Consider the following 26083-nt stretch of genomic DNA (forward strand, 5'->3'; position numbering starts at 1 on the left):
TCTCGCCTGCTTTTCAGAGTCTGCTAGCGCTCACCTTTCACAAGGTGGGCCTGAGATGAGGCCTAATGTATGGTTTTCCTATCACTTAGTTGTAGGAGTCAGTCCCTCTCTGCTCCTCAGCACAGCGCATCCTATTTTCCAAGCTCCATGCCACATTTCCTTCTCCTGGGCATTTACCATTTGTGAGGCATTGATGTTTCCTGTGTGATAACCAATTTGCAATGATCCCAGCACCAAGGCCATCACTGACTGCACCAGGGGCCAAGTGACTGTTTGCTAAACAAGAAAATAGTTGCACAACATGGTCAGTAAACAGGAGCTCAGCATTTCAGTCATGTGTCCACCAAACACTTGGAGGAAAGCATGGGGTTTTAAATATATCACTGAACACATCTCAATGTCTTGTAGTATAGATAGTGATCACATACGGTCAGCCATGACCGGCTGACGACTTTTAAAGGTGTTAAGTCCTGTCTACACTAGATACTAACATGTTTATAACCAGGACTTAATTCAAATGTGTTTTTAAAACACAATTTCTTTTTCTAGTCTAGACAATGCCAAACATTCCCCATCTTCAAGCTCTGCTACCTCAAAGCATCACCCTCTGCAGGATGCTTCCAGCCTTCTTATAATACCTGTCTCTGGGGCAGGGACAGATTAAAGTATAGGCATTACAGGCCTGTGCCTAGCATCCCAGCTCTTCAAGTCAGAATTTCAGCTGTTTTGTTTCTAGGTCTGCTGGTTGTGAATGAAAACCTTGAAAGTGTGAGCTGAGTGTTATCAATGCAGTGGTGCCTGCCTGATTCAGGAGAGTCTGAAACAATATTCAGAGAGGTTTGAGCTGCTCCATGCATCTCAACTGGATGTTAAGTCTGAAACCAGCTAAAGGTGGGGACCCTACTCACTCACTCTACCCCATAGAGGATGCTGTAGTGGGGAGCCCTCACTGCTGCCTCCCCATTACAGCTCTGCTGGGGTATTGTCAACAGAGATCCCCACACAGTACCTTCTGCTTGTGTGGATGGATTTGAGCCCTCTCCCCTCCTGGGATGGATTACAGAAGCCCACCTGAACACAGGGAGTGGTCGTGATCCAGAACATGGCTCTCATTTGGGTAGCTCCTGCCACTACTACCCCAAGCAGCATGGGGCCTTGAGGGCCCCGCTGAAGGGTATGCCTATTATAGCCTAGAATTGCCTTAATCTAGCCCTGCCTGGGACTCTGCCCCCCACACCTCTACTCCCCCAAAAACTGCTGTTAATTTCCTGTGATATCCCCAGTTTCCAGAAGGTGGAAAGAAGGGCATTTCGTCCCAGTACAATCCAGTCTCACATAAAAGGAATTACTTTTCTTGTCTGATGTAAGGATACCTTTACCACAAAGTAAACCTGGATTGTATTTACCTTGTTCCAACCCATACAATGGTCCTGGCACCCTCAGTCCTGGCCGATATGTGGGGCAGTGGGGTTGTGTCTGACCCTGTCAATCCCTGGCAAGAGATTTCTCTCTGGATATTTTCTTCTTAAAAGGATTCTCCAGTGGTCAGCTCACTCAGCCACATCCTAGGGCCTCCTGGGAGAGAAGTAGGTCCCAGTTTTCTGGGTAACATGGGATTTGTTTGTGTATAGTATCATAACTGCCCATCAGCCAGCAGCTGTGATGGGATTGGCATCCAGGCTGGCCCTGTGTTCTCATGACTCTACCGCCACCTGCCCTATGACATCACAAAACGCTCTGATAACCTCAAGGTTCCACAACACAGAAGGCTGGGGAGGATGTTCATCCTTCCTTCCTCTCTCCCCGGTAACACTGTAATGCTTCTCTGATTTTGTTCTTCCCAAAGCACTGTGTGCTCTACCAGTACTGACATGAAAACTGCTCTGGTGGAAGGCAACAAGCAGCCAGAGCTCACTATGCTGCACAACAGGGAATAAAGGATAGTCTGGCTGTAAAAAGCCATCCCCACTGCTAACTCCAGCTCTTACAATATATTATGAGAGACACACAATATTCAAGAGTATTAGCTCAGTTTTTAAGGTTGCATCTGAGACACTTGCACACAGCATGGAATGCTAATGATCTGTCTCTGAAGAGGACCCAGACAACTCTGCTGGGATTTCAACTGGGCTTTCTGCCCAGTAAATGCTCCTTAGCTGATTCTCGGACCCCTAAACCATCCCCTTGCTAAGTACATGCTCGCAACTGCAAAAACAAACATCAGCTGGAAAAACACAGCACTCAAAACCAGAATATTTTGGAAGGCCCATTTTGGAAAGAAATCTTACATCTGCTCTTCACATTCAGCAGAGGGCCTGGTGAGGGGAACGTGGCATTCTGCACCAACTAGCATATGTCAGAAATGCCATTGCTGCCCCAGGAATAAGGATAAATAGTGACTTCTCCATCCAGTGGAGTTTCCTCCTTACCACCCTAAAGCCCATCCCTTGCTCCCTCTGTACACTACAAGTGAGTGAGACTCAGGGCATGTCTACACCACAGCCCTAAGGCAGTCAACTTACAGCCACCGCAGTAATCACTGCAGTGATGCATGTCCACACTACCCTCCTTCTTTCAGTGGTGCGTGTCCTCACCAGGAGCGCTTCCACTGACTGAAGAAAGGCAGTGTGGGGGGCTGACAGGCAGTGCTCTTAGCTCCATGCAGCTCCCCACCAGGAGCCCAGCTGTCCCCTGGGCTTCTTGTCTCTCCACTCCCAGCTGGGAGCAGGGGCCAGCCACCCCAGCTTCTCAGCTCCCTAAGCTTGGAGCCTCTGGGCAGCAGCCCAGCTTGGAGTGTGGGAAGCCGGCAGGAAGCTGGGTTCTACCTGCTCGGCTTTCATGGAGCCATAAAACTGACAAAGCAGCCAATGTAAAGGACGTAGTGTCTACACAGATGCTGGGTCACCCTAACTACACTGACATAAGTGCTATGCCTCTCATGGAGGTGGAGTTATGATGTCAGTGTAGTAGGGCACTGTCATAAACAGATGGTTAAGGGTTAATGTCTCTTTTACCTGTAAAGGGTTAAGAAGCTCAGTAAACCTGGCTGACACCTGGCCAGAGGACCAATGGGGGGACAAGATACTTTCAAATCTTGGTGGAGGGAAGTTTTTATTTGTGCTGTTTGTTTTGTTCGTTGTTCGCTCTTGGGGCTAAGAGGGACCAGATGTGCAACCAGGTCTTTTTCCAATCTTTCTGACAGTCTCTCATGTTCAAAATAGTAAGTACTAGCTAGAAAAGGTGGCTTAGTCTTATGTTTATTTTTTTAACTTGTGAATGTGTATTTTGCTGGAAGGATTTTTAACTCTGTTTGCTGTAACTTTGAATCTCAGGCTAGGGGGGAGGGAGTCCCTCTAGGCTATATGAATCTGAATACCCTGTAAACATTTTCCATCCTGATTTTACAGAAATAATTTTTACTTTTTTCTTTCTCTAATTAAAAGCTTTCTTTTTTTAAGACCCTGATGATTTTTTCCCTTGTTTAAGACCCAGGGGGATTGGGTCTGAACTCACCAGGGACTGGTGGGGGGAAAGGAGGGAGGGGAAGGTTAATTCCTCTCTGTTTTAAGATCCAAGGAGTTTGGATCAGTGTAGCCTCTCAGGTAACCCAGGGAGGGGAAAGTCTGGGAGAGGGAAAGGAGGGGGGATGGTTTTTCTCCTGGTTTTAAGACCCAAGGGGTTTGGGTCTTGGGTTCCCCAGGGAAGGTTTTGGGGGAACAGAAAGTGTGCCAAACACTATATTTTGGCTGGTGGCAGAGCTATCAAATCTAAGCTAGGAATTAAGCTTAGAAGGGTCCATGCAGGTCCCCACTTTTGGATGCTAAAGTTCAAACTGGGGGGAAAATACCTTGACAGGCACTTACATCAGTGGGATAAGACTGTAGTGTTTACACTGACATCATTAAGTCAACATAAGCTGCCTTACATCAACCTAACCAGTCTAGACTAGGCCCCAGAGGGGAAGACTCTCTGGAAGATACCTGCAGAGGGACTGGACAGACCAGCAGAGGGAAACCCCCTTTTAACATCTTCTTACAGAGAAGTGTTGCGAGCTGAATTTCTAGAGGACATACACACAGCGGCTGAAAGAAACATTACAATTGGCCAGTCAGCACCACAGTGATGTAGGAAGCCCATCACTGGAATAGCAGGGGATCCACAGGCAGGATTAAGGGGCACTGGCAGAGCTGGATGGAGAGCCCAGCACTGGAATAGCTGGGGACTGCAGGGCAGGACTGAGGGGCATTGGCAGAGCTGTGTGGGGAGCCCAGCACTGGAATAGCAGGGGGCTGCAGGGCAGGGCTGAGGTGCACTGGCAGAGCTGTGTGGGGAGCCCAGCACTGGAATAGCAGGGGGCTGCAGGGCAGGACTGAGGGGCATTGGCAGAGCTATGTGTGTTCCAAGGACTGGTGCTGTTACTGGTTTGGAATGAGGGGAGGTAACAAACCCAGAAACAGATCTGTAATATTTACATCCACCATTTTTATTTTAGAAACATGTAACACAATCACAAATTAATAATAAGCATATAAAACCCTTCAGAAATACTCATAATGTACACATAGAGAAAGAGAAAGAGACAGACTAAGATAGAGTGAGAGTCCAAGGCATCATATGAACACCCTGATGTGCTGTATGGAATGCTCTAATGCCCAGCTGGAGGGGAATTTCCTTCCCTTAGATACAGACATACAACCAGAAAGCTGTGTCTTACACAAACAATTAAGCAATCAGAGTTATGAGGAGAATCAAAGGAATGAAATCTGTATAATTTAGCCAAATGATGAAAGAATGGAGTATAACTGTCTATAAACTCTGAAAGACATAAACAGCAAGGAGGGAGAGGAAGTCCGAAGAGGGTGGGGGGTGGGTGGAAGAATTAGGAGTAAGTTGATGAAATTGAGCAAGGAGGGAAATGTTCTTGTTAAATCACAGGAAATATTTCCCAGCAGCAAAATTTACTGGACTTTGTAATCATTGTCCACAAGGGAAGGGGTGGAGGCTCCATCCCTTAAGTCATTTAAAACTCAGACAAGAGCAAACCCTGGAGAATACATGGTAAGGAACCTTGGGTGTGGTTCTTGGGAGCAATAGACAAGATGTGCCCTCAGATGATTTGGGGAGCATTGTTGTAGTTTTGTTTTCTTTAGCCAGCTATGGGATGATGAGGTCAGGCATACTAACTTCCCTGCTGAGTGTTGTATGAAGTCCAGCCATGTGATTCTAGCTTTGGTGTAAATGGACCCAAGCTATTAATTCAGATCCAGAGTTTGTTTCAATCCAAAAATGCAGAGGTGCTCAGTGCTGGAGTTTGAGTTTGGACTTCCTACACAGATGTTGATGGAGTGTCAATGGGCCTAACCACACTGGACTCTCCTTCTTTCTCCCTATTCTTTCTCTTTTCTACCATTATTAAGTGAATGTGTCTGACATACCGCATCCAGTAGAGGGCAGTAGTGTACGCACACAATACATTACAGTATTGCCTGCAGCCTCCAGAATGGATAGCCCAGCACCTGTAGCAAAAATTTACCCTATAGCCATGGACTAAACATCTTTCCGTCTGCCTATCAGGTTTCAGGAGCTTTGGTCTCTATTCCTGCATTTCTACCTTTACAGAGTCTTACGTGTCTTGGATGACTAGTCCTGTATCCAGAAGATTCATGCTACGTGCCTTTGTCTAAAGTTTAACTATAGGAACAATTGATAAGAATATACAGTTTTGGAAATTTTTTTATACTCACATCTCTTTAAATTACAATCTGTTTCTTTCAGACTTCCTTTACTGTTAGAAAAGAGGAACAGAGAAGCCAATTTTCAAGAAAAGAGAGTTGAATGAGTCAGCATCTGGCCTGAAATCATCACCCAGCCTCCACAAGACCTAATAGTGACTGAAAATAGTGTCAAGTAACAATGCCCTTTTGCTATAATACTTCAATTTTCAAGTAATCCTTGTGACTGTTATTTAACATAGCCACCAAAAAGTCCTGAAGAACATAAGAACTTCACAAATACCGTCACATGCTTATTCTCTCTAGTACTCTTTTTTTTTTTTTTTAGATTTGTGTCTGGAGGACAGAAATGTCCTTTAATGGAGCTGTGCATAATCAGTTTAATTTCATGTGCCAACCAGAGCACCCTTTTTTCTCTTTAGTACCACATTTCTGCTTTACAGTTTTATTGCACCTAAAACCTACAGTATCATCTCTTAGAATAACTATATATCATAAACATCTTCTTCTTCATTATCTGTACATATCTTTACATTCTTAAAAAAATAAATATTTACAATTAAACTGACACACAAATAAATAAACCAATGTAAAACTGAGCTTTCAAACTAGCCGTACAAAAAGAAAAGGGAAAAAAACCCCTCTCTGGTAACTTGGTCCCCTTCTCCTGAGGCACCTACCAGACAGTAAATATGACATGATGGCTTTTTACATTTTGGTAATTACATTAAATTCCAGCGTAATACTGCACACACATGGTGGAACTGAATTTAAAGTGGGAAGAGGCGGAGTTGTTTGGTTGCTTTAGCTCACTATACAAAAATAATAAGTTTAAAAAACATGAGATTGCTATGCACAAAAATACCTTAATCCCTAGGAGCAATTAAAGGTGAGAGCAGCAAAAATATTGCCCATATGGTCTCCTCCTCAAGTGCATAGCAGATGGAGATGAGGTTATTTTTGCTGTAGCTCCTGATGACCTCAAGTGTTGAAAGCAGATGAGACCTCCCCACTTCAGACCATCTGAACACTGGCAGGGCTTGGCAGAAATGTGAAAGGGAGTGGTGCAAGGGGAAGAATAAAATAGCAGCAATTTTTGAATTGTCCTAGATTTTCTCCTGACGTGTATCTCTGCCCAGTCCTTGAAAGATTCTCCGCTTATTTCTTTAACAATGAAAAAGGGTCAAGAAGGGGGGCATTAAATATTTGAGGTAACATCATTGGCAGACCCTACGCCCTTCAGTTCCACCATGGGGCTTTTCTCCACTGCTGCAATGGTGCCACTTCCTTCTGCTTGTCCTTCAAAGCCCCTGGAGATGTCTTCAAAAGTCCTGCCCCTGGTCTCTGGGACTTTGAAGAAGGTGAAGACAAAGAAGATGACCAGGAAAACAATGAAGATGATGAAGACATAGGGACCACACAATTTCTACAGAGGGGAAAGAAGGGAAAGGTTATAATTTGAAAAGTGCATAGGCCTAAAATCAAGGTACAGCCATTATCTCCTAAGCTCAGAATCACAACACCCTCCTCAAAATATGGACTTACTTACATTTAACGTAGCGTTTTTAAAGGAACACCCCAGGCCATTTAAGGGTTTCTTAAAGCTTGAGTCTGAACTTTGAATGCTATCATGACTGACAAAAATTGTGGGTCTCAAAGGGGGCTATGTTGACTGGCTATGTTGACTAAGTATCCAGCTATTTGTGGATTATAAACATTAAGTGAAAGCAAAGGAGTGGGGATGTTGTTTAAACTGCAATACTCTCTTATTAGTAGCTACTGATCAGATCAATACAATGCTTTCCAGATTGTGTCCTTACCTCTGCATAGGGGAAGAGCATTCCCACCAAGAAATTGGAGGTCCAGTTGGAGCAACCAGCCACTGCCACAGCTGCAGGACGGGGACCTTGACTGAAGAGTTCAGCCACAATGAACCAGGGAATAGGACCGGGGCCAATTTCAAAAAAGGCCACAAAGCCAAAGATGGCAACGATGCTGATATAGCTAATCCAGCTCAAGACATCCTGCAAGGGAGGGAAACATGAATAGCTGTAATTTGACAAGCAAATATGTGATAACAGAACACGTGCTCCAACATCTCTATGTACTTAATCGTGGTATATAGTTCCTGCTGTATGGGAATGTATATTCCCCCAATCCCAGCTGTACCCCCTCTATAGATTCTCCTTTCTTTATACTCAAAAATTCCCTGTCTCCATACTCACCCCAATCCCTCTGAAGATGCCTTTTCCTTTACCTTTGGGTCCCCTCAGTTTCCCTCTGTGTCCCTAATAACATCTCAACTCTACAAGAATGGGCAGTTTGATTGCTGTCAACTCACCTTAAGTGTCAAAGCTATGGTCATGAGAACAGCACAGAAAGCCATGCCTCCCAAGCCGACCAAATGAAGGGTCCTGCGCCCTGCACGCTCCACCAGGAACAGCTGCAAAAGTGGCAGGAGAGAAAAACATTAGATTAGAAAGTAACAGCCAAAGGGGCTGGCTCCACATCATGACAAGCTCTGCATCCCCATCCCCAAGGGGGGGTATATCTGCTGTTTACCTCCATCTCTCCAGTGCTCATGTGGTCAGTGGCAGCCTAAATGGATGGGGACATAGGATACTATGTCTCTACCTACCCCTTCACCCAGTGTTTTTCTATCTACTTCTCCACTCTTTCCTGCCCCAATTCTTCCTCTGACTTTTACCCTTGTCCACATCTCTTCTACACCTTTCTATCTCACCCTCTCTCCCTCTTTCCTTCTTCTAGTGTGTTCACATTCCCTCCTTCTGCCTTGCTCTCCTCTCCTGCTCTTTCACACTTCCCTTTGTGCCTCCTCTCTCCCTTCTGCAAATCTCAGCCACAGTTTGGCTGAAGAGAAAAAAAACTGTCTCCAGGATAACTAACTTCAACTATTTTCCCCCAAAATCTCCCTCCATGCAGATCAACACTAGCCATCATCTCACCAACCGCTCTCCGCAGCACTACTTACCGATACAACAGTGAAGACTGTGTTAACCACACCAGCACCAATAGTGGCATAGACAGGCTGCTTGACACCAGCTTTTTCGAAAATCCCCGTGGAGTAATAAAACACCTGGGAGCAGAAGAAGCAATTGGATGTGGTTACAAGTTCCTGCACCTGAAGGGATGTCCCTTATTTTCATGCCTATCTCTCCATGTGTCCAATAAGAACTCAGACAAAAAGGTATATATTTCAATCCATGATCATGCAAGGACCATATATTGTCATACACAGGTATAACAATTTTCCATGGGAAAAACAAACACTGTAGGGAAGTATCCCTTTAAAATAATCTTTGTTCCCTGTTGTTCATATAGTTATCCTTGAAATGGAAGTGCTCATGCTAATTCCTAGCTACACATCTTTAGTGTGCTGAGCAGCCCCTTTCTAGAGCTGGGCTACAAAACACAATCGGATTCTGATGAGTTCCTGAGGTCATTGAAGGTTTTATGGATCTCCCTTGACTCCAAGTGACCTGCTTCCAAGGGTGAGCTATAACATGCCTTCAGTGCTTGATGAGGTCATAAGGTAGCTGAATATTTCAGGGAGCTCTTTTTGGCAGGGAGTATCACAAAAATTAACCTCAACTGAAGACAGGAAGTGGAGCCCAGGAGCTCCACTTGCTGTTATATCTGGCTGACTCTCACTGAAGTCAATGGGAAACACTCATACGAAGCAGCAAGAGAATTGATCCCAAGAAGTGAAACAGGAAGCTGACTTACAGCATTGATGCCCGAGAGCTGCTGGGAGAGCTGGAGTACGATGGCAATGATGATGGCCTGGCGGTAATTAGGTGAGCGGAAGAGCTCCGCCACTGTTGCTTTCTTCTCCTGGGACATCTTAGTGCTCTCCTCTTTCATCTCTTGGATGTCTTGGGCCACATCCTGTGTACCACGGAGCTTCTGGAGAACTACAGGGGGGAACCACACATAGAATACATGAGATGTCATCAATTTACATGCCCCAGCCAACAAGAGGCTTGAGTTCCACTTCCAGCCCTAGTCTCCAACTCTCTGTCGGGGGAGAGAATGCTGTGAAGACTGGACCCCCTAGACATTAGTATTCTGCCTGGCTATGTGGGACAGACTGAGGCTCTATTCCTGGTCCTGGCCTCCTATTCAACCTGAAGCTAAAAGTGTTAGGAGCACAGTAAATGTCAGGCCTAGTGATTTGTGCCTCTGAGCTGGAGACCTATAGTTGATTCCTGCTCCTGTTAAACTTGGGGCTACTTAGGAGCACAGCAGCAGCTGAGTCCAGTATACCATGAGGAAAACCTCTTTTCCTAGTCTCAATCACTTTATTTTCCAAAGATTGGGAGGGGCTGATAGGGTTGCAGAGGCCAAACCTGTTGTCCTAGGCCCTTATCATTCTGCACTAGGTCATGTTAATTCTGGGTTTCTTACTCTTATCAGGACTGTGCTGGGAACACCCTGAAGGGCAAGCCTGATGCCTCATAGGGACTAAGTAAGAAGGTAGAACAAGAAGTAATGGGCTTAATCTGCAGCAAGGGAGATATAGGTTAAATATTAGGAAAATCTTTCTAACTATAAGGATAGTTAAGCTCTGGAATATGCTTCCAGGGGAGGTTGTGGAATCTTCGTCACTGGAGGTTTTTAAGAACAGGTTGGGGTAACACCTGTCAGGCATGGTCTAGGTATATTTGGCCCTGCTGCAGCACAGATGGGTGGACTGGATAACATCTCTAGGTTCCTTCCGCTCTTACATTTCTATGATTCTATGATTTTGTATTGCCATGCAGGAGATCCTGGATCAGTTACAGTCTCTCACACATCCTGGACTTGTTGCAGGCTGGGGGTACTGTGGAGGGCAGGTCTGGTGACCTCTGGGGGTTAGCCGTCTACATTATCATACAGGAGATCCAGGTTCTCATATCACTCCTACTCTTCCATTCCCCTAAGTTCAATGCATGCTGGAAGAACTGGGGTGACTGAGCTGGCCAGTAGCTGTCCTGTGATGCCATTTAGAAGTTTCCACGCACCTGCTTGCGCTTTATTTTCCTCCATCTTGTTGATCAGCAGAAAACGAGGACTCTCAGGGCAGAAGGGCAGAGCAGCGCACTGTAGGATGGCTGGGATGACAGTGAACCCCAAAAGCAGTGGCCAGAGGCTCTCACTCCCCATGATTTCCTTCAAGCCGAAAATCTAATACAGCGAACAGGAAGAGAAAGAAATATATATTATGAGATATTCCCCTGTGTTGAAAATTAAGTCTTTACCCTTTCTCCCCCTCAATAATTACAGTAGTATGGTCAGCTAGCTATTCAACCCACCCATTCCTCCCCATGGCGACTACAGAATGGTCCATGAGGTCTCATCTCCCTCTAACGATACCCGTGGAGCAGTCTATTAGCCCATAAAACCTTCAGTGCCCACCCCACCAGCCATTGAGAAAGTCAATATCAGGCTTACCTGTGCCACCAAGATGCCCACAACGATGCCCAACTGGTTGAGGGTGCCAAAGGCGCCACGCAGGGCGGTAGGTGAGATCTCGCTAATGTACATGGGCACAAAGCCAGTGCTGAGGCCACAAAAGAGGCCAATGATAAAGCGGCCAAGGATCAGCATCTCTACAGCTTTTGCCATCTTGGAGAAGCCCATCAGGATGCCACCCACGGCGGCCAGGATGTTCGCCAGTAGCATGGAGTTCCGCCTGCCCAGGAGAGAGACATTAGCATAAGCCAGGGGTTATTGATGGGCAATGATAGGGAGGAACTTGCAGAAGTAATATGCCCAGCCAGATCCCCCTTCCCTGGGGCACGCTTCCCCACTCAGCCTTCCCTTTGTGCCTCATTCCCTTTGTCTGCTTCTTTTCCTCTCTCTCTCCCACTGTCTTGTCCTTGCAGGAATCAGTCCCTTCTCCCCAGCCTACCCTCCTCCTCTGTTACATTGGTCCAATTTTTTTGGAGAGAAATAATTTCTCCTAATCCTTCCAATATCCCATAATTGAGAGACAAACTCCATGGTGGCTTAGACGCCCTTCCCAATGTACCTTCCAAATCGGTTGACGAAAAGTCCAACAGAGAAGGAGCCGATCATCCCTCCCACGGAGAAGATGGCAACGGAGAGGGACCACAGCGAGGTCAGAAGCTCAGAGGAGGTTGGGGTTCCTCTCCGCAACTCCAATGTTTGATTGAAGAATGCCTGAATAATCTGCATGGGAGAAAACACCCCCAAAAAATTGGAGGAGAGAGGGGTTACAATCAAATATAATGTACTGTGGGAGAGGGGGAGCTCTGTATGAGGTCAGGAGGTTCTTTTGCCACAAAGTCACTGAGGTGGGGAGAGACCTCAGACATTTGGAAGTAGAGAAGCTAAAGTGGGTCAGGAGAACTGAAGAGGAACTCAAAGTTTCAGAGGGAAAGAAGCTCAGAGAAGAGCAGCAGTAGGACATGATTAAGAGGATGGAGAGACTGATTTACTTAGTCTGATGAGATTGGGCAAGAGATGATTAAGGAGATAAGGCTAACTCTCTGTATGTAGCAGAAGGATGTAGACTGCAAAGAGAGTGCTTCAGACGGACAGTAGGTCTGAGTGAGGAGAAATAGCAGCAATGGGACTGAAAGGAGCAAAGGGAAAAGTTCTCTCACAAATTAGAACATTTCTGGTATCAGGAAACATTCCCCAGCGGTGAGGGGTATATGAGACTGTGAAATAGTTTCCCCAAGGGACTGAATAAAATCCTGAAGCACTGTAGGGAACTATCCTGCATTGCTTTCTAAGATGGATGAGATGGGAGGCAAGAGAACTTTTCCTGTTGCTAATTTTCAGATAGATACCCTGTCTGATTACAAAGTGTTGCAGGGCCTGAGTTTCACATCCTGTACCCCCAGCAGGTGGCAGCAAGGCACTAGTTTGGCCACACACCCACTTTCCCCCTCCCTTTTCTGGTTATGACTTCAGTATTCCGAGAGACAGGGTGGATGTGGTAGACATGACTCACTTTTTTGCATGGGATTTAGCTCATCTGGTTCACAAGAAAAAAAAACCTACATTTTTCTTTTTTTTTTCTTGGTGGTGTAATTTGCAGATTACTTGGTCGGAATTTCCCCAGACAGTGACATCCCACACTAAGCCCCCACTTTGAGCTTAATATGAAACTTGATTAGATAGCTAGATAGCTAGATAGCTGTGGTGTATGGAGATAGATAGATAGATAGATAGATAGATAGATAGATAGATAGATAGATAGATAGATAGATAGATAGATAGATAGATAGATAGATAGATAGATAGATGAAAGCCTGAGAGATGAATCCCAGAATCAACAGGGGAAACTATAATCTCATGCAGTCCTCTCTCAGCTCTTGGTTTTCCCCTCCAACCTCTGAAAGGGCTGTTCTGTGACTCCTGCCAGTGTGCTTCATCCCAATCTATAAGGGATGCTGAGAAGATTTCTGTGGTTTGGAGGATTGCAGACTGGCAGCAGGGACACATCATTTTGGTGGGGATATTCCCCAAAGTAAATTCTTTTAAAGCAGTGGAATCTGGATAGAAAACTAGATTGGCAGGAGGGTTATAGATTCTCTCCAAACTCTCCATGTGCCCAGTCCCTCTCCTTTCCTGGTTCTAATGTCTCCTCTATGCCAATGTTCCAGGTTGGCTTTCCTCTCCTTTCCCCTTTACTTCACAATGGAGGCACAAACTCCACTCCAGCCTCCCTCTGCACCCCCAAAATGAAGGGAGTAACTTAACTCCCATATTCCTGTGTACTTTGGAAGACAGGGATACCGCACTTTCATGCTTTCCCTCTATTTACATCCAAATCAAACAGGGACAAGGCTTCCAACTGCCCCAAACAAGATGGCATCCCTTCATAATTCTCCCTCTGGATGTCTAGGTGGAACAGAGACCCCATCCACATTCCAACTCCCACTGTACCTCATAAATGGGAGGACCACATCACTCCCTACTTGCCTGAAATGGCAAACTGACCCCTCTTTCTTTATCCTCCCTGTACCTGAAGTGGGACAATGACCCTCTTTACTCCATCTCTCCTCACCACAATGTAAAGGTGACCCCCTTCCTCCTCTTCCCCTGCAATAAAAGGAGGTCCCCTCTCCTCCTTTGCACTTCAAATAGGAGAAACATCATTCACGCACTAGCTCCTCAATCACCTTTCCTCTCTCCCTGTCCCTAAGCTGATCCTCAGCACCATCTTCTGAGGCAGAATGAGCTCTATAGAAGAGATGAGACCACCCAGATACCTTGAAACCCAGAGGGCTCTCTCTCACCTTCTCAGGTGCATTGATGACACCTGTGTTGTACCCAAACTGGAGCGATCCAATGGCCGCAATGGAAACGGCATAGAGAAGGGGACAAGTAATTTTCTGAAGAGAGAAAAGGAAAAAGCATTCATTTAAACTATTTTTTTAACATTTTCCACACAAATTGTTTTTCTGTTTAACACAAACAATCCCAGCTAAGAGCTCCTCAGAAGCCAGGTCTAGTGCCCCCTATTGGTCACTTGGGAAAATAGGGTTCCATCCCCAGTCTCAATCTTTCATTCCCCTGGGCCAGCATGAGCCGGGAATACTGGAGATAATGCTAATCATGGGAGCACATGTATACTCAGCCCTGACCTGTGACAGGACACCCATGTGTGTCACACCCTGATTGCATGGGGTCAGAAATAAAATAAAATTGGCTAGGAACCTGCCAAGGTAACGGCAAACTATCCGAGAAAGGATCATATGGCACAGACATTGCAAGAACCAGTCCTACTGTAGGAACAGAAAACATCTCAACAAATCGAGGCAGGACACTTGTGCTGCATGTTTTGAGGATACCCAGAATGCTACTGAGAATGGTCCTGTGCTCACCCAGTCATTGACAATGGAAAACAGGTGCAGCAAACATGAAGTGGTGGAGCCACATCAGCAGCTCAACAAGCCATTGCAGGAGGAACTGTTCTGAGAACAAGAAGTTCTGAGACCCACTGAGGTTCACAGTTATTGACAGATATTGAATTAGAGGCAGGATGGTTATCTTGCCTGTCAGAGATTCCAGTTATATACCCTGGTCTCCATCCTCTATCTGCATTTCTTAATTGGCTGTACTAGCTAGTGGCTGTTATTTTTGACATGCTTCATTTAGAAGTAGATTCTGACCCCTGGCATGTTTTGTAAACATTTCCCATGTCATGTGACTGGGGCCACTAAATAAACATAAGTCTCAGTACTCCTAGGATTAATACCTTTATTATAGTGGAGGCCAGATCTAGTGCCCTGAGGGATTAGCTCTCTGCACTGCCATACAGGAGACCTGGATTTCTTTCCCCATCCTGAGATTTTACTTCCTGAACCAAAGGCAGATGGTGTTAGAACTCTGTATGGCAGGGTAGAAGGCAGTACTGCCAACTCTTGTGATTTTTTTTTTGCAAGGCTCTCAATATTTCATGTATTTCTTAAGGCCCCAGCTCCTGGAGTCAAGTGATTATATCAGAATCTCAGTTTTCATTAAAGTAAAAAGTATGTCTCTAGCCCTGGCTTCTGATCAAAGCTGGAAGATATGACCCATGTGAACTTTAAGGGCTCAGAAACCAAAAGCCAAATAAAAAGGGTGCAACATTTATCATAGTTTTAAAATCTCACAATTTGGGAATGCTGTCTCATAATTTTTGAATGCTTTGAGTTGGCAACACTTCAGAAGTTCCATCCCTAATACCCTATCCTGGTTTTTCATTCACTAGAGGCTGGGAGCTCTTCCAAAGATGTTAACAATGTGCATTCCCAGCCCTAGTTTTCACTCTCTAAGGCCAGTGAGGACTGGGAATACTGTGGAGACCAGTGTAGTATTTCCATTCCCAATTTCTGATACCCTCGCCTGGATCCAGCAGAGACTGGGAGTGCTACAAGGTCAGACCCCTGGTTCCCTCTGCGCTGTCATGTAGAAGACTCAGTTTTAGCTCTGCTCTCTCATTCCCTTGGAGTCAATGAGTTCTGAAAAGGCCTAGATTAGTGCCACCTAGAAGCTTGTTGGATGCAGAGGCTTTCAAGTGGCACAGGCTAGCGCCCAAATATCTCACATATATTGATGGATTTATCCTCACAACTTCTCTGTGAGGTAGGAATTATTATTATTCCTTCCATATTGAAGATGAGGAACTGAGGTACAGAAAGACTAAGTAAGTGCCCCAGGTCACAATGCATCTGGGAACAAAACCCAGATCTCCCATTTTTCAGTTCAGTGCCTTAACCAAAAGAGCATCCTGTATTGCCATGGCTTACTCAATGTCCAGGCCTGGTCTCCAGCTCCACAGGACCCACCAGGGCACGATAGAATATAGGCATACTTTGCTTACATAATCTACACACACACATAGTATGGTGTGTACATATGTACACATGGTATACATATGTTCTATGCCAGGGTCCATTCTTCCTGCCTTTTCTAATCTATTTCTTTGTTTTACACAGCCAGTCTCACACTCAAGTATACATGACATGGTCTCACCCCATCCAACCCTGTAGTGAGTAGGACTATGATCTAATGTATATCCAACCAGCAGCATATCCATGGAGCTCTGAAACACCAAGGTGGGATCTACACAAATCACATTGACAGGGTTGAAGCTTAGACACTGGCGGGGAATTCAAAACACCACCCATACCCCCCCTCCCTCACAATGGGTGACAATGGTGTCTGACTGCATGCATATTATCAGGGGAGACCAGTTTTCTCTCTTTTCACTGGATGGAAACCCAGAACAGTAGCACTCATTGATCTCATCTGGGGCAGCTTCTTTACTCTCCTCTAAATGACCTTGACTGGGATGCTTGTTCGGAGCTCCCTCTCTCACTCCCTCACACTCCTCTTCTCCCAGAAAAAAGGGAAAGAAAGGCTTGGTTTTATAAACTGATGGCTACTTGAATATACCTACGAAAGCAGTAACCCCCAGATATCCTTCAATGAGCACCAGCATCTGTCAGTTATTTGCTGCCACTCTCCCTCCCTCACTGTCTCTTCCGCAGCCATCATTTCCTGCCTTTTATCCTTGATGCTCTCAAACACACACAGTTAATTAGTTCACAGATTAATGCACACAACACACATGGATGCTCATCAACAATGCTGCCCACAATGGCTCTCTAGTTGAGTGTCGTGAGGGGGAGTGAACCTGCCATGTTCTCTTGGTTGAAATCTGAAGTCTAATCATTTTTCCTTTAAAAGTGGCCTTCAAAAACCTTTAAGAGGAATTGTCCTTTTCTTATCACAAACACATTGTCATCTTGGTCAACCTAAAGACAAATGGCTCTCATTCATCCAGCACAATAGATCTCATGCCAAATAAAACATAACAAGGAAAGCAATATTTTGAAAAACTACCACCACAGAAATGTACCCAAACAAATGCCATGACTTGCAACAACTCTACATAAACATCTTCCCCTCCCCCCTACTGTGCATCCCTGTGGCTGACACTTTCTCAGAGTCATCCTTAAATAATTATAGCAAAGACTCACCCTCGTGCACATTCAGTGTTTGATTACAGAGCTTTCATCTGCTCAAAAGGCACACAAATAAATTAGTAAAAGAGATAGTAATAATAATAAAACACTGTGATGTTATCTATAAAGACACCTTCTGCCAAGGGATGCCCAATGATTCAAAACATTTTCAGCAAGCCAGGCCAAGGGTTTCACAAGTCAGATAAATTGGGTAGCGCTAACCCAGAATGTACAAATGCTGGATGAACCCACACAGCCATGTTCAAACCAAGACAGGCACTGAACAACAAAACCATTTCTAAGCAGACTAAAAATATAAAGGCAAGGAGAAAAAGATCTGCTGTGGTTACCTTTTTGCTCTCCATGGTCCTTGGCAAATGCCTCAGAATGTCAAGACACTACACACTCACTGTACCCTTCTTAATGAAGTCGTTGAAGATTTCTCAGATGTCATGTATTTGCTTCCTACACAACAGAATATCTGGAACTGTTTCTGTAATATTTTGCTCTGTGCAATTTGCAGTATCTCTCTGCTGAGGAGCTGTCTTAGAGCAATCTATTTACGGCTTCTGCTGGGAGGTGAGGATATTACGGAGGGACTGAGCAAGACAAGACCCCGCCCAGATCCCGTAATAAGAAAAAAAAATGGTCTTGTGACCCTGCACAATTTTGTGACTTCAATGTTTCATCACTGGAAATTTAGATAAGGCATTTTCCTTCTCCCCTTAAAAGGCATTTGTGTGTGAGAGTCTGAGCAGAGCCCTTTTTATGTTTCACAGAGACTACAAACTCTGAAAACATCACTCAGGGGGGCAGCTAATGGGATTTCCCATCCGTTCCAATTCTGATGGCTTGTATTGTTTAATTCCAGACAGCATTTTGGAAAGGACATGATTATGGAGATGAGTATTTAGCAGGCTATTGTTGTCATGCAAATATATAGCAATAAAATAATAATAATTTGTGTAAAAGACTCCATATATAATTAATTTGTACTGTGTTCAGAGATGGCAGATAGATAGATAGATAAATAGATAGATAGATAGAATATAAGAGAGAGGTGCTCAGTAACTGTGGCCGTATGGCCTCTCCCGCATCAAGACATGTGGAAGGGAAACACAGACCTCAAAAGCTGCATGGGATTTGGAGAGTGTTTTTTTTTAACGCAACACCCCATTCTCCATCTGAAGCCAGAGACCCTGTGGGCAGAGGCTGAGGCCTGACTCTGCTGTATAAACTGAGGATCTGCAATAGAATGCCCTTGCCCTGGTGCTTCTGGCTCTGCTGCTGCACCATAGCAGGGAACGAGTGCCATGGGGAGCATCTCATGGCAGCTGGGCTTCGCAGGCAGAGGCCAGCTCCAGGGGGTGTCACGCCGCTGTCGGGCTCCTTGTGGGGAAAGGCAAGAGCATGTCAGGAGCACAGCTCGAAGCTGTGCCACCTACCCTGCCAGCAAGCGCCTTGGCTCCCACCGCATGGAGAGTCACGAGCCTGAGTGGCCTGGGTGGCTCTCACCAGCTTCTGATCCACTGGCTTCTGGCAGGAGGGGACAGTTTTCAAACTGTGGGGTGTGCCTAAGACCTCTGTGCTTAATGTATGGTTGCCAAGCGTCTAGTTTTTGACCAGAACACTCGGTCAAAAAGGGACCCTGGCAGCTCCAGTCAGCACTGCTGACTGGGCCATTAAAAGTCCGGTCAGTGGCTCAGTGGGGCTCAGGCAGGCGTCCTGCCTGCCCTGGCTCCGCGAGTCTCCCAGAAGCGAATGGTATATCCCTGCAGCCCCTAGGTGCAAGGACAGTCAGAGAAGCTCCATGCACTGCCTCCTGCCTCCAGCATCAGCTCCAGAGCTCCCATTGTCCGGGAACCATGAACAATGGGAGGTGCAGGGGCGACACTTGTGGGCATGGATAGCGCACATTGCACAGAGCCACCTGGCCATGCATCCACCTAGGGGCCAGACATGGCAGCAGCTTGAGAGCATGGGAGCATATGCAGAGCCAGGGCAGGCAGGAAGCCTGTCTTAGCTCTGCTGCACCGATGACTGGGAGCTGCCTCAGGTAAGAGCCACCTGGCTGAAGCCTGCACCCCAATGCCCCTGCCCCAGGTCAGAACCCCCCCTCGCACCCTAACTCCCTCCCAGACCCCATATCCACACCCAACTCCCTGTCCCAGCCCTGAACCACTTCCCAGAGCCCGCACGCCCTCCTACACTCCAGCCCCCTGGCCTAGCCCTGAGCCCCCTCCCATACTCCAAACCCCTCGACCCCAGGCCCACCCCAGAGCCCACATCCCCAGCCCTCACCTCCTCCCACACCCCAACTCCCTGCCCCAGCCCAGAGCCCCCTCCTACACCCTGAATCCCTCATTTCTGGCCTCACCCTGGAGCCCTCACCTCCTCCTCCACTCCAACCCCCTGCCCCAGCCCAGTGAAAGTGAGTGGTGGTGGGGGAGAGCAAGCAACTGAGGTAGAGGGGCTTGCATGGGTGGGTAGGGGCCTCAGAGAAGTGGTGAGCAAGGGAGAGGCCCCGAGGAAGTGGCAGAGCAAAGATGTTCAGTTTTTTTGCAATTAGAAAGTTGGTAACCCTAGCTTAATGGAAAACAGAAATCTGGGGGAGGTGTTGTGTGCCCTCAAACATTGCTTCTAGGGGACGCAAATATACTTACTCACCCTGGGCACTAAAATGACTAGTTACAATTCCAGCCCTTCCAACCATGCAGAGAGGCTTTCCCTCCATGCTTCTGGCAGCCCCTCCATAAACCAAACTATAACAAAATGGCTGCCATGCTCTCATTGGAGAGTGATGGAGACATAGGCTTTCAATCTCAACCAGAATAAAATATATTCAACATCTTTATTAATGATCTGGACATTGGAATAGATTGCACCCTCAGAAAGTTTGCACATAACTGGATAGAGAGGTAGATACACTGGAAGGTAGAGATAGGTCCAGAGTGACCTAGACAAATTTGAGGATGGAGCCAAAATAAATTTTATGAGGTTCAAAAAGGACAAGTGCAGAGTCCTGCACTTAGGAAGGAAGAATCCCATGAACCGCTACAGGCTGGGGACTGACTGGCTAAGCCAGGGATAGGCAACTTATGGCACGTGTGCCGAAGGCTGCACGCAAGCTGATTTTCAGTGGCACTCTCACTGCCCGGATCCTGGCCACCAGTTCGGGGGGCTCTGCATTTTAATTTAATTTTAAATGAAGCTTCTTAAGCATTTTTAAAATCTTATTTACTTTACATACAATAGTTTAGTTATATATTATAGACTTATAGAAAGAGACCTTCTAAAAACATTAAAATGTATTACTGGCAAGTGAAACCTTAAATTAGAATGAATAAATGAAGACTCGGTACCACACTTCTGAAAGGTTGCTGACCCCTGGGCTAAGCAGCAGTTCTGCAGAAAAGGACCTGGGGATTACAGTGAATGAGAAGCTGGATATGAGTTAGCTGTGTGCCCTTGTTGCCAAGAAGGCTAACAGCATATTGGGCTGCCTTAGTAGGAGCATTGCCGGCAGATTGATTATTCCCCATTATTTGGCACTGATGAGGCCACATCTGAGGCACATTGTGTCCAGTTTGGAGCCCCTCACTTCAGAAAGAATGTGGACAAATTGGAGAGAGTCCAGCAGGAGGAAACAAAAATGATCAGGGGGCTGGGGCAGATGACTTATGAGGAGAGGCTGAGGGAACTTGGCTTTTTTAGTCTGCAGAAGAGAAGAGAGAGGGGAGATTTGATAGCAGCCTTCAACTACCTGAAGGAGGGTTCCAAAGAAGATGGAGCTGGGCTGTTCTCAGTGGTGGCAGATGACAAAACAAGAAGCAATGGTCTTAAGTTGCAGTGGGTGAGGTCTAGGTTGGATATTAGGAAACACTATTTCACTAGGAGGGTGGTGAAGCACTGGAATGCGTTACCTAGGACGGTGGTGGAATCTCCATCCTTGGAAGTTTTTAAGACCCAGCTTGACAAAGCCATGTCTGCGATGATTTAGTTGGTGTTGGTCTTACTTTGAGCAGGGGTTGTACTAGATGACCTTCTGAAGTCTCTTCTAAACCTAATCTTCTATGATTCTATGTAACAAAAACACGGAAAACCAATAAAGTTCACTATCTAGTTCAGAACCTTCAAATGTTTTGATTTGAAAATGTAGCAAAGATTCAGAGTTGGGGAGGGAGAACAGTAGCCCATGACTTGTTTCCTCATTGCCAGAAAGGTTGTTTAATGGCTTTCCATTGCTTTTTCCTATCTGATTTTAAATGATACAATTTTAATTCCATTTAAGTAACTCTCCTGCCATAGTCACTAGCATAGGTGTTGATGTAGTTAATGCATCAAAGGCTCTGTGAATGAAATTCAGATGCACAATGCAAAGTTTGGATCAGAATTTGAACTTTCCCATAGTTGTGGTGTGTTCAGATCTGAGGTTTGCTTGCAGGCCATCTCTAGTGTGTATACGTTGGATTTAGAATTTGGTTGTCATAAATATACACAGGGCAGCTGTACTGAACTGCGTTACCGGTAAGGGGTTAATCAGTTCAATTAACCTAGTTGGCACCTGACCAGAAGGACCAATGGGGAAAGAAGATACTTTCAAACCTGGGGAGGGAGAGAGTTTTGTTTGTGCTCTCTTTGTTTGTTCCCTCTCTGGATGGAGAGACGGACCAGGCAGGAAAAACATCTCCTGAAAACATACCTGAAATGAGCATCTAAGATTACAAAAATTGTAAGTAAGGCAAGAAAATGCATTAAATTATCTTTTGTTTTAGGTTTTGAATTTTCGCTGAGCTAAGAGGTAATTTCATTCCTGTTTTGTATCTGGGAAGCAGAGTCAGAGGGGAATCCTCTGTATTTTAAATCTTTTTATTTACCCTGTGAAGTTATGACTGTGCGGGTGTGAATCTTTTACTTTTTTTTTAAATAAAATTCTTCTTTTAGGAACCTAATTAATTTTCAGTGTCCTAAAAACTAAGGGGTTTGGTCTGTGCTCATATTGTAACCAATTGGTTAGTATATTATTCTCAAGCCTCCCCAGGAAAGGAAGTGAAGGGACTTGGGGGAATATTTTGGGGAAACAGGGACTCCAAGGGGCCCTTTTTCCTGAATTTTTGTCTAAATCACTTGGTAGAGGCAGCAATACCGTCAAAGGACGAGGAAAGGATTTGTGCCTTGGGGAAGTTTTAATCTAAGCTGGTAAAAATAAGCTTAGGGGGTCTTTCATGCAGGTCCCCACATCTGTACCCCAGAGTTCAGAATGGGAGTGGGGGGGACCCTGACATTGTGGCGGCACGGTGGGGTCATTTTGTACTAGTAGCACAGACCTCAGGATTTTTAAAGGACACAGTTTTTCCTTTTGGCTGCTTGCAAACCAGGGAGGTGGGTTTTTTTGTTTGTTTGTTTTGTTTTTTGTTTGTTTTTGTTTTTTCCCCTTAGGACACTTTTTAGCTGAGAGCAGCTGGAGGTTTTTTTCTTTTGCCCGAGGGCAGAGTAGTTAAGTTACAGCAGGGGAATTCACAAACTGTTTTTTTTCCCCTAGCTCTTGGGCTAGGCTGCAGTAAGGACAGGAAGGTTAGCAAATATGACTACCAGTGAGGCAGCTACTAAACTAGAAATGGTCAGACTAGAAGCAGAAGAGAAGGCAAAGAACTGGGAGTTTCAGTTGAAACTCAAAGAAGCAGAGGCAACTTCACACAGAAGGGCTATGGAGGCAGAAACAGCCAGGGAGGAGGCTGCCCACAAGACAGCTATGGAGGTAGAGGCAGCCAGGGAGGAGGCTGAGCATAAAAAAGCCATGGAGTTAAAAGGCAAAGAAATACAGGCCCAGATTGAGGCCCAAACTGCAGCCCAGAAGCATGAACTGACTGTTATGGAGTTGAAAAGATGGAACTCTTCAGCAGCTGGCTCCGCTTCCCCAAAAATCCAGAATTGGGAGTGACTATGTCCACAGTATGATAAATCCAGTGATATTGCTGAATATTTCATTACCTTTGAGAGACTGTGCACCCTCCATGCAATTCCTGAAGACCAAAAGATGACCATATTGGTAGCAAAATTGACTGGAAGAGCTCTATACATATTCAACAAGATGCCTATTGAGGATGATTCTGACTATGGTAAATTTGTTTTTGAAAAAATTTCAAATTACACCTGAAACTTACAGAGTAAAATTTAGAGCCCTTAAGAGAGGGGCTGGACTAAGTAATGTGGCTTATGTAAACTAGATGAAGAATCTGTTAGATAAATAGGTCAAAGGAAGGGATGTAACTAGCTCTGAAGGAATGTGTGATTTGGTTGTACAGAAGCAATTCCTGACTATGACCAATGATGATGTAAAACAGTATTTATGGAATAAGAAAATGGACTCAGCAGGCAGGGGTGGCTCTAGGTATTTTGCCGCTCCAAGCATGGCAAGGAGACTGCCTTCGGCGGCTTGCCTGCGGGCAGTCCCCGGTCCCGCAGATTCAGCAGCCTGCCTGCGGGAGGTCCGCCAAAGCCACGGGACCAGCAGACCCTCCGCAGGGATGCCGCCGAAGGCAACCTGCCTGCTGCCCTCGCAGCGACTGGCAGAGCGCCCCCCAAATCTTGCCGCCCCAGGCACGCGCTTGGCATGCTGGTGCCTGGAGCCACCCCTGTCAGCAGAAAGTCTTGCTTCTTATGCTGATCAGTATGAGCAGTCCCAGACCATCAGAAAGGTGGGGCAAATTGGAACAAAATGGGTGGAGGTATCAGAGAGGAACAACCCTGGTTGCAGTTTGGGCGGATACCAGAAGGGACCACACCATACAACTTGGGGCAGCCCAAGGCCCCACCTATACCCCAAGGAATATCCCAGACACCTTATTGTCCCACCACACCATTCTCCAACAACTTACCTTGCCCCAGGGACCAGTCATCTGGGCGATGTTTTAAATGTAATGAGCTGGGGCATGTAAAGACCAGCTGCCCCAAGAACCCCAACAGATTAGTGCTCATTGCACCGGGGTCACACCAAAGATCCTCAGGCCCAGATGCCTCCCAGATACCATCAGAGTGAAAGGAAACTGTGAGTGTGGGTGGGAAGAAGGTTATATCGTGAAGGGAGACTGGAGCACAGGTGTCAGCTATCTACCAATCCTTAATGGACCCCAAATTCACCAACCCAGAGGCCCAAGTGACGATTCAACCCTTCAAGTCAAACTCTTTTGACTTGCCTACAGCCAAGTTGCCTGTCCAGTACAAAGGCTGGTCAGGAATGTGGATTTGTGCAGACTATGATGATTATCCCATTCCCATGCTGCTGGGAGAAGACTTAGCCAACCATGTGAAACTAGCCAAGAGGGTGGGAATGGTCACCCGCAGCCAGGCTAAGCAAGCCTTCACACCTATCCCTGTTGCCGAGCTTTCTACAAGGGCCCCGTCTGTGTTACCAGAGACCCAGACTGAGGTAGTGGAACCGGACCCCATGCGACAGCCATAGTGGATCCCATTTCAGAGACCCAGACAGAACCAGTCCCAGAACCGGAACTGGCAAAGCAACCAACACCAAAACCATTGCCAGCATTGAATCCAGCACCTGGAACGCCCTCTGAAACTCCAGCATCAGAGGGCACCACCAAGCCTATACTGGCCGCAGCAGCTAAACATGCACAAGAGGCTCAGCCGTAGCCTGAAATACAACCTAGTGCACCCGCTGAAAGCAGTTCACAGACAATGGAAACAACCCCATTGCCTACATCACTTCCAGAGGGACCAAGCCCAAGTCCAAAATCCAGTGAGGAACTGATGTCTCCAGCATCAAGGGAACAGTTCCAGGCAGAGCAGAAGCAGATAGAAGCCTCCAGGGAGCTTGGACGGTGGCATGGAGCAACCTGCCGCCTCTCAACTCTTTAAATCGATCCCGGTTTGTTGTAGAAAAAGGACTTTTATACAAGGAAACTCTTTCTGGTGGGCACCAGAAAGACTGACGTCCTCAAAGACAATTGTTAGTTCAGCTAAGTACTGGGTAAATCTCTTGAGCTTATCCCATGATCATCCTAATGGCCATGCTGCGGTGAACGGAACCAAAGACCATTTGGGGAGGTCATTCCACTGGGAGGGAATGGGCAAGGATGTTTCTATGTATGTCCGGTCTTGTGAGGTGTGCCAAAGAGTGGGAAAACTCCAAGACCAGGTCAATGCCCCTCTCCAGCCACTCCCCATAACTGAGGTTCCACTTCAGCAAGTAGCTATGGATATGTGGTAAAAATGGGACATTGGGTAAGCAGTCATGCCAGGCCACTTGGACCAGCCCCACCTGGCATCACCGCTCGCCCTGTTTTTCCACCCCTGCGGCTTTGTGCCTCGGGAAGGCTGCCCTGCTCGCCTCGCCCTGGTTACTGCCCTGCTGATCAGCACCTTCAACTTACAGGTGCTTCTCTTATAGCTTTACATTAAAAGAGGGAAAGAAAGAGGCAGGGACAAATAGAAAAGGATATGGAAAGAAGCAAAGAGAGGCTATAGCAGAAACAGAGCAAAAACCTCACACCTATACCAGAGAGAGGGGTCCCTCATATAAATAACACGACAGTATTCTCCAGTAATCACAACCAAACATTACAGCATTGCTGTTGGGAGATGGAGTGGTGTGGACCAATCCTGGAGCATGCTGCAGTACTTTTTATGAGTGATAGATAGATAGATTAGATAGATGGATTGCTGGAGGCAAATAAATGGGGAGGGAGGGAGACAGGGAGGGAGAGAGAGGGTTTGAAGCAGGAGAGAGAGAGAGAGATCAGCCTGTAACACATAGTTGCTGCTTCCAGGCCTCCCCTTCTCTTTTTGCTACTAGGCCTGGTTGCCCTGACAACATCAATCAGGAAAAATTAGGCTTGTGCC

At 46.1% G+C, this 26083-nt stretch overlaps 1 protein-coding gene across 1 annotated transcript; it reads right to left on the reverse strand.

The window, feature by feature from the left end:
• Positions 1–4462: 4462 nt before the first annotated feature.
• On the reverse strand, positions 4463–17825 carry LOC115637132 (solute carrier family 2, facilitated glucose transporter member 3-like). The gene is made up of 10 exons (XM_030538067.1): positions 17575–17825; positions 14009–14104; positions 11767–11927; positions 11187–11427; positions 10757–10919; positions 9480–9667; positions 8725–8829; positions 8074–8175; positions 7553–7756; positions 4463–7158 (listed from the first exon to the last, which is right to left on the reverse strand). The coding sequence occupies exons 1-10, from the start codon at positions 17587–17589 to the stop codon at positions 6931–6933; spliced, it is 1503 nt and encodes a 500-aa protein (XP_030393927.1). The 5' UTR covers positions 17590–17825; the 3' UTR covers positions 4463–6930.
• Between the last annotated feature and the right edge of the window lie 8258 nt (positions 17826–26083).

The sequence above is a fragment of the Gopherus evgoodei genome, chromosome 1 (genome assembly GCF_007399415.2).
Source record: "Gopherus evgoodei ecotype Sinaloan lineage chromosome 1, rGopEvg1_v1.p, whole genome shotgun sequence".
NCBI classification, from domain to species: Eukaryota; Metazoa; Chordata; order Testudines; family Testudinidae; genus Gopherus; species Gopherus evgoodei.

Excerpts from the sequence above, each read along its gene's own strand:
- LOC115637132 (XM_030538067.1), bottom strand. Across the intron at positions 11,928-14,008 it reads TCATCAATGCACCTGAGAAG|ATTATTCAGGCATTCTTCAA; the intron begins GTGAGAGAGAGC and ends TCTCCCATGCAG. Across the intron at positions 9,668-10,756 it reads GGAAAATAAAGCGCAAGCAG|TTCTCCAGAAGCTCCGTGGT; the intron begins GTGCGTGGAAAC and ends TCCCCCCTGTAG.